Raw genomic sequence first — 8,368 nt, 5'->3', positions numbered from 1 at the left:
CCCCTAGTGCTGGCCACTGTTAAGAGACAGGATGCCAGGCTCACCAGCTCTTCAGGTGTCCCTCATAGAGGGACCTGTGGATGACAGACAGAAAGCAAGGGATGGGGGTCGGAGCAGAGGGTAGGACTCTAATCCCTGTATTTTTTTTCTCTGTGCGCTGAAGAAGGATGTAAAGTAATCTATGTAGCTGCCTTGCCAGCCCCAGCCATCACTGCCTCCTCAGACACTAATCCAGCTTCTTTGCCTTCCAGCATTGGGCCTGGCGATGCCGTTTGGTTGTGTAACCCTAGGGGACAAGAAAGATTACAACCAGCCATCTGAGGTGACTGACAGATATGACTTGGGGCAAGTTATCAAAACGTGAGTTTGGACCTTACACCACTACCACACTGTCTCTCTTCCCTTGCCCTTTCCTGCCTCTGCCCCATTTTCTGTTGTGTCTTTTACTCTTCCATTGTTAATATGTCATATATAGGAATTGGGTAGGATCCCTTTATGGCCCATCTATACTGAAAGACTGTTATTTATTGATATAAACCACTTAGGGGTCAGGAATGGACAGATGTGCAACTGCCCAAAGGTAACAAGCGCTATTACCTTTCCAGGTAGTGAGGGACCAGGTATAGCTTGTTTGAATGGACACAGAGAGATGAAACCTAAACTGGTGCAACTTACACTGGTAGGTTTTTACTGCTGATTCCTCCAGAGGCAAATCTCCAACAGGCTGGATTAAGTTTTCCCAGTTTAGGGTTTTGTGTCATGTGTCTGCTACTCTTACATTGGTGTAATATATATAATACACACAAACTATGTTAGGAGAGCATTCAACTTGTAAAGCCAGAGTTATGGCTAAATGTGCATTTACAGTATGACAATTGTCATTAATTATGCAATCACATACTAACTACTTTTATCCCCAGGACACCTCTCTCAGTTAGAATAAACAGTGCTCCACAAAAGAGTGGTTATTCAATATTTGTTCTTCTTCTAATTGGTCAGTAAGGGCAGTGGTCTATTTCCTTCTTGTTCATCTAAGCATTCAGATTTGGTCATCTGGATAGCACTTTTCATCATTAAACTGTCAAAAATACCACTTATGCACATACTGAGCACATAGCCCTGAGCATGTGAACAAAAGCACATGACTACGTAGTTACACAGAATGAGCATGTATAGTAGTAGCAAGAGCCTGTATGCATGCCCCTTGTGGATGCATATTGTTCTTAGATGCCCAGAAATGGAGTTGGCCAAAACCTATATCTATTAGATTTAGGCTCGGGAACAGCAGAGAAGTGTACGTGTGCACGTACCTCCCCTCATAGTTCAGTAGTTAATGCACAAACCTGGAAAGCTGCAAGTGCTAGATTTTTGGTTCTCCTCACCTGGTGGTAGTAGGAAACAGGTTTATGCATCTTTGACCTCCTAGTACAGCATGCTAACACCACAGCACAGGTCAGCTGTCACTTATGCTCCTTAAAGCAAAGCCAGTAATAGTCTTTGGAAAATGTGTATGGAGAGGCAATACAGAGAGAATCTTCTGCCTTACTGGGAGCAGAAGCCCAGCTAGAGCTGAGGAGCTTTCAACTCCTTCCAGAGCAACAGGCACGCACTCTCACTTGCTCTACTCCTCTTACCCTCAATGATCTCCCTCATGTCTTTCTCCTGTGCCTGCCCAAGGAGCCAACTTCAAAAGGAGCATCAGAGAACAACCTACATAATAGCTGGCCTGTGGTGTGGTGTCTGGAGTGCTATGATGGGAAATCATAGGGCTCCAGGTTCAACCCCCTCTAGGAAAAGGTCCCAGCACTCAGGACCTTCACCTCCCTAGGTGAGTGCCACTAAACTCCCTTGGAGGGAAGAGATGGTCTCTTTCATCTTGTTGCCAGTACATAGGCCTAGTTTGGGTATGCACAGTCATCCACATGCACAGGCCTAGGTGGCTAGGCTTGCTTGACATTTAGTGACCAAATCTGCACATTTAGAAATGCAGGTAAGAAAAGAATGTTACATTATATGATGTGATGCTTTGTGTGATGCAAAACGTGTTCTGAAGAAAGACTGAATAAGTACATACAGGCTTTTCTCTGGTGCTGATCACTATTGGCTAGCAGCTCCTGTTAAGCCTATAGACAAAACATTTGCTGAGTTTGTGGCAATTTTACAAAAATCAACTCTTTCTAAAGCAATTGGTGAGTATGGGACCTGTCTGCTTTTATAAATGGAATAAGAAACAGAATTGTTTTGCCTTTCCCATATAACACACCCACATATAACATGCACCCTATTTTTGGAAGGCCCCAAAAAGGAATAAAAATAACATTGGTGTACAGGTAAATTCCAAAGGTCTGGGGACCAGTAGCTGGGGGCCGTGTTGTGGGGCTTGGGGGCCAGCAGTCATGTGTTGGGGCCTCATCTGGCATGCTGATGCTGGGGCCCCATGATGGGACATGATCCAGCATGCTGTCAGTGGGACTATATGGCAGGGCTGGGGGCCAGGAGTTGGGGGCCACATGTGGGAAGTGACCCAATCTGACATGGAGGGCTAATCTGGCACATCAACTCCAGGGCTGCATGGCAAATCCGACTCTATACATTGGCTCCAGGGCTGTGTGCTGAGTCCGAAAGCAAGACCGCGCCCCAGCTCTAGAGCCATGTGTTGGGTCGGACCCAATACCAGAGCAATTAATACTGCCACCACTCTGCCACAGCAGTTAATGTTGCCACTGCTTTGCACACTCTCCTCCCTTCCCCCTGCCCATTACCCTCTGCCAAATTTCCAGACACAAGAGAAGCCCTTTTTCTCACATATAGTGCACACCCCAATTTTCCCCAGCTGGTTTTGGGAAAGGGAGGTGCAGGCTATCTACTGTTTTCAGAGCATGTGCCTGAATTAAGAAAATTGAGAGCACTAATAGTCCAAAGAGAGTGTTATTGATGCACTAAGGGACTGGATAGTATATGAAACAATAACAAAATAGCCATTGACTGAGACTGTTATCTTATTGTCAAATCAGTAGACATTTCTGTATCATTAGAACCAGCTATTAAAGCTGTAATAACATTATGTGAGCATGACAACAAATAATCTGAAGTTCAAGCACAATGTAAAGGAAACTAAAAGAGTTTTGCTTTTAGTCTCACAATGCAAATGTAACCTAGGCACACGGTGCTACCCATGGCCACCACCGAATAGTGGGATCCTGGGGTGCCTGGTAGCCAGTGACCTTGCCCAACCCTTCTTGTAGTTGCGGCAGGTTCCTCAAGAAGAGGGTCCCCCTGTACAGAGGATGAGCCTTGCAAACAGGGTTAACTATATACGGGATTAACTATATACAGTATCAATTACAAATAATCAAACAGGTTTAGCTCGTAAGGGCTATTAAAGAGAACATACAATACACACCCACAACCCTGGTAATGATGGTCACAACATATAACCTTTCCTCTGAGTACCCATAACCTACAAGGAGAGTATTAATCACAGATAGATATTAAGGCACCAACACTGAACCAACTGAATTACAGACTTATAGGTTTGCCTCTACTTATGTACACAACCAATCAATAACGTTTATACACCAGGATGAATACAATGGCTCTCTGCACACTTAACAGCCCGGGGCGATGCTGTGAGAGGAATAGCTACTTCTTTGCCCCTCTCACTGGAGCATGGGCAGGTCCTCCTTGGCTTGGATTGCTCTGTGCTTGCTTCAGGTGTCACACGCTGCCAGCCACCACTCCCTCTTGGCATCTGTAGTACACTTCTCACCCCTGATCTCTGTCCCCTGACACAGCTGGCCGCAGGGTCTGGGCTGCTGGCTCAGGCAGTCCCCCTGGCCAGTACATACACTCCCCACCAGGCAATCAGGAGAGGGTGTTGTCACCACCTTGTCCTGGCTTTCTACAGGGTGCCTCACCCCAGGTAAGTAGGGTCTAGTGTCCCCTAAACCCCCCTTTCCCCACCACAAACCAGGTAGCTTTTCTGGCTCCCTGTGTCCCACCATCTTCAACCCCGCACACAGTTGGACCAGGCCTGTCTCCCTCTGGTCCCTTCTGCTCCATGCACAATCCCCCCACACAAGGCTTGTACGCTCCTTCCCTGCTAAGCCACAGCACAGCTCTCCTGTACGTCTTGGGGGTTGGGGGGAAGATTCCTGGGCTCAGACATCTCCCTGAGCCTGCAGCAACTCCCTCAGTGGCTCTGCAGGCTTCAGGGAAGAACCCCTGCAGACAGGCTCCCTCCAGCCTTCAGCTTGCGGTGTGGGTTGTTTCTCTCTCTTCCCCAGGGGGGAGGGGAAAAACCCTGTTATCCATGACCTCCCTAGCCAATTGCCAACAGGGATTTCTTCTGGAGGCCTCCACAATGGCCCCTGTTCCTTTTTTCTCTCCCAAAATGGGTCCCTCCAGGCAGGCTTCATCCACCCACACTGGTGCCTTCCTTGGGCCAAGCATCCCATTTTCACAGCACATTGTCTCTAGAGGGGGAGCCTTCCCATGCTGCTGCCCAGCTGTGCTTCTCATGAGACACTCCCCCTTTAGGTAATCAGTCTTACTGCTTATTACACAAATGATAGTTGGTTTGAGGAAAACCTTGGAGGAAATATACATTTTCTGTATTTCCCCCAATTTACTATAAGTCAGTGCAAAAAGCACAACAGTTGTCTGCCAAGGGCAACAGTAGAACATTTTAGATTCATTACCTTGTAAGTGATTACATGGAGACTGATATAGTAATGCTCCATCTGTTTAATGTAGAGCAGAGGTGTCAAATTCACTTGGGACTCTGGGCCAGATACAGACTGGAGCTCTTTGTTGGCCAGATCCAGCCCTGGGTATGGGGGCAACCACTGTGACCTGTGCAGTGGTGGTGACTGCAGAAGCAGTGGTGGCAGATCCAATGGTGAAGGGTCCAGTAGGAGCAGTAGCTGATCCAGAGATGGTGAGGGACCTGGAGCAGGGGTCCAGCAGCAATGGGGGTCCAAGAGCACAGCAGGGGTCAGGGTCAGCTACAGTAGCAACCAAGGGTCACCACCAACAGCCATGACCAGCAGAAAATGCCGCCTAACTTTCAGAATCCTGCTGGCAACCCAGTGAGCTGGATAGAGGGGCTCCACAGACTGGATCTGGCCCCTGGGCTATGTTTAACACCCCAGAATAAATGATAATTAATAAAGTATTTAGAGTCTTTCACAAAAGAAAAAAGTTACAAGTTTTTAGATATGTGGGTAGCTGGAGGAAAAGCAAGGGCAACATTGGACTCCTGCTAAACCAGATGGGACAACTGACAACTGATGCCCATGAAAAAGCAAACTTGCTTAATGGGTACTTTGCATCAGTTTTTCACCAGTCCCATGGGATGCCCCTGCCCACTGTGGGTCAGGGAGGCCTGGGTGAGGGAGATTCCTTACCTTCCATCAATGCTGACCTCGTGAAGCAACACCTTGACAGGCTGGACACCTTCAAGTCAGCAGGCCCTGACAGTTCATACCCCAGGGTAGTCAAGGACCTGCTGAGCATCATAGCTCAGCCCCTGGCATGGATCTTTGAGAACTCCTGGTGCTCTGGTGGAGTGCCCAAAGATTAGAAGAAGGCCAATGTGGTGCCTATCTTCAAGAAAGAGAGGAAAATGGATCCAGCAAGCTATAGGCCCATCAGCCTGACCTCTATCCTAGGGGAGGTCTTGGAAAAGATTATCAAATAGGCCATCCTTAACAGACTAGCTGATGGCAATATCCTGAGGGATAGCCAGCACAGGTTTGTTGCGGGTAGGTCTTGCTTGACCAATCTCATTTCCTTCTATGACCAGGTAACCTATTACCTGGACAAGGGAGAAGAGATTGATGTCGTATATCTTGACTTTAAAAAAGTCTTCGATCTGGTATCCCATGATAACCTCTTAGCAAAACTGACTAAGTGTGGCCTTGGCCCCACCACGATCCACTGCCTGGGAAATTGGCTCCGCGGTTGGACCCAGAGTGTGGTGGTTGATGGAAGTCAGTTGTCATGGTGCCCTGTAACCAGTGGGGTCCCCCAAGGCTCTGTCTTTGGGCCTACACTATTTAACATCTTCATTAATGATGTGGACATTGGGATTAGAAGCAGACTGGCCAACTTCGCCAACAACACCAAATTCTGGGGTAAAGTGTCCACACCTGAGGACAGGCGGGTGATCCAGGCTGACCTGGACAGGCTCAGCAAATGGGCAGACGAGAACCTGATGGTGTTTAACACTGAAAGATGCAAGGTTCTCCACCTTGGGAAGAAAAACCTGCAGCATCCTTATATGCTCAGCAGTACTATGCTTTTTAGCACTATGGGCTAAAGGGTCTTGGGGGTCGTGATTGACCACAAAATGAACATCAGCCTTCAACATGATACTGCGGCTAGTGAAGCAACCAAAATGCTGGCTTGCGTCCACAGATGCTTCTCAAGCAAATCCCAGGACGTCATTCTCCTGTTGTACTCGGCTTTGGTGAGGCCGCAGCTGGAGTACTGCATCCAATTTTGGGCTCCACAGTTCAAAAAGCATGTGGAGAAGCTTGAGAGGGTGCAGATGAGAGCCACATGCAAGATCAGAGGTCAGGAAAACAGACCTTATGAAGAGAGGCTGAGAGCCATGGGACTCTTCAGCCCGGAAAAGTGCAGGCCCAGGGGTGATCTGGTGGCCACCTATAAATTTATCAGGGGTGTTCACCAGGATCTGGGGGAACGTCTGTTCACCAGAGCACCCCAAGGGATGACAAGACCGAACCGTCACACACTCCGCCGCAACTGATTCAGGCTGGACATAAGGAAGAACTTTTTTACTGTCTGAGCCCCCAAGGTTTGGAATAGACTGCTGCCAGAGGTGGTTCAAGCACCTACTTTGCATGCCTTCAAGAGACATCTGGATGTTTATCTTGCTGGGATCCTATGATCCCTGCTGACTTCCTGCCCCTGGGGTAGGGGGCTGGACTCAGTGATCCTTCAGGGTCACTTCCAGCCCAAATGTCTATCAAATGTCTATGAAAAACTTAAAATGGTCATAAAGTTAAATACTTGCTGTAGCACTGGTGTTCCAGGAGAAGTGGAAGAAGAAAGCTCTTTTTGTGACATCTGTTATTGGACCAACTGCATAGTTGGGAGAGAAGTTTGACAAGCTTTGAGGCACAAAGCACCCTTGGGCTTTGTGCCCAAAAAAACCCTTACCTAAAGGTCAAGGGTCATTTCACAGTAGGATTATCAGCAAGTACTTGGAGAAGTTGCAGAAAAAACGTGTTACACCAAACATGTACAAGGGAAATGCTCTTGGGTGTTATTACAGCAAAGGTAGCACAAAAGACATATGGTAAATCACCATGTTTGGAAGTGAGGAGGTCATGCATTACTTGGTAGAGAACATCTAAGACAGATTTGGCTGAACTAGCAAAGCATAAACATCTGCAGGTTTTAAAATAATTATGAATCTCAGAACAGTGATTAGCTGTCCTTTTAGCTGAACTGATGTTTTTCAGGATAGTGTCAGTAAGAAAGCAGAATATTGTGCTTGAGGACACATCAAAACATACATTTTTCAAAGCTTAGTAGTACCTTTTGCAATACAGCTGAAGGTAAAAGTAGAACTGCAGCATGTGCAGTATTCTGGAACTTTATCCAAGGTAAACTGGAATGAATGGAACATTTATAAAGTGCCAGAAAATAGGTCCGTGTTTGTCTGTTTTGATTTCAAGGTAACTGTTAACCCATTATTCCATGTAGACCATTATCCTGCACCCAGGGCAACAGTCTGCCTCATTAGTTGGCAGTAAATATTTCTCCATGATCAATCTCATCCAAACCTATCTACAGATAATGAAAATTATGGTGGTGGGGAGCCAGGTGTCCAAGAAGAGTGTTCAGAGGACTGGAACTGGTGCCAGAGGACTGGAAGAGGGCCAGTGTGGTTCCCACCTTCAAAAAAGGGAGGAAGGAGGACCCAGGGAACTATAGGCCAGTTAGTCTTACCTCGATCCTGGGTAAGCTGTTTGAGAGAATTATCCTGGCATGTGTCCATGAGGGGCCAGCAGGGGAGATTATACTTAGGGGCAACCAACATGGGTTCATTAGAGGTAGGTCATGTCAGACCAACCTGGTGGCCTTCTATGACCAGATCACCAAATCCTTAGATGCAGGGGTAACAGTGGACATAAGTCTTTCTGGACTTGCGGAAGGCCTTTGACACTGTCTCTCATCCCGTTCGCATTAAAAACTGGGGGACTGTGCTGTCAACACGTACACAGTCAAATGGGTTGCCAACTGGCTGGAGGGCTGCACCCAGAGAGTGGTGGTGAACAGGTCATTTTCGACCTGGAGGGATGTGGGCAGTGGGGTCCCCCAGGGCTCGGTCCTC

At 47.5% G+C, this 8,368-nt stretch overlaps 1 protein-coding gene across 1 annotated transcript in view; it reads left to right on the top strand.

Moving 5' to 3' along the window:
• The first annotated feature begins 221 nt into the window (after positions 1-221).
• Positions 222-8,368, top strand: part of CAMKV (CaM kinase like vesicle associated) — a 33,427-nt gene continuing 25,280 nt past the window's right edge. Inside the window, exon 1 of the mRNA XM_019547522.1 lies at positions 222-360. Within this exon, the coding sequence (XP_019403067.1) occupies positions 266-360 (95 nt within the window). The 5' untranslated portion in view covers positions 222-265. The remainder of the gene's footprint in view (positions 361-8,368) is intronic.

Source organism: Crocodylus porosus, unplaced genomic scaffold, assembly GCF_001723895.1.
Source record: "Crocodylus porosus isolate Cpor-Errol unplaced genomic scaffold, CroPor_comp1, whole genome shotgun sequence".
NCBI lineage: Eukaryota > Metazoa > Chordata > Crocodylia > Crocodylidae > Crocodylus > Crocodylus porosus.
Note: the sequence above shows the minus strand (reverse complement) of the source record. Positions and strands in the feature narration are given on the sequence as shown.